This window comes from Morone saxatilis, unplaced genomic scaffold (genome assembly GCF_004916995.1).
Source record: "Morone saxatilis isolate NCDOM2014 unplaced genomic scaffold, NCSU_SB_2.0 Contig18, whole genome shotgun sequence".
Lineage (NCBI taxonomy): Eukaryota > Metazoa > Chordata > Actinopteri > Moronidae > Morone > Morone saxatilis.
The window spans coordinates 28,167,482-28,167,806 of record NW_023339740.1 but is presented as its reverse complement, the minus strand read 5'-3'; the positions used below and the strand labels follow the sequence as shown (position 1 = coordinate 28,167,806).

The 325-nt window shown below is 37.8% G+C and overlaps 1 protein-coding gene across 3 annotated transcripts in view; it reads left to right on the top strand.

Moving 5' to 3' along the window:
• Window positions 1-23: 23 nt before the first annotated feature.
• Window positions 24-325, top strand: part of smpd4 (sphingomyelin phosphodiesterase 4) — a gene marked incomplete at its 5' end in the record, with an annotated part of 13,953 nt that continues 13,651 nt past the window's right edge. For all 3 annotated transcript variants that reach the window (XM_035661922.1, XM_035661921.1, XM_035661920.1), the window contains 1 exon segment: window positions 24-110. In XM_035661922.1, the coding sequence (XP_035517815.1) occupies window positions 24-110 (87 nt within the window).

The window sequence follows — 325 nt, the reverse complement described above, 5'->3', positions numbered from 1 at the left end:
TGTGTGTGTGTGTGTTGCTTCAGGCCAATCTTAAAGCTGATTCGACCACCAAAACTCTCCTCCAGCGATGTCAGGATCTGGTGAAGATCATTGATGAATATCCTGCAAAGGTACCGTCCCTTCTCTTTACACCCTGGGGTAGTTCTTGTGGATAAACTTTTATTGCTGATATTATTGATCACTGTGAGGAAGATGATAGAAGATCACAGCATTAAAGTTTGTCAAGTCATCTAAATTCAGATTAGATTTCATTGTCATTGTGCAGAGTAAAGGTCCAAAGAGCAATGAAATGTATTATTTTCTTTCTAGATTCATCTTTAATTTG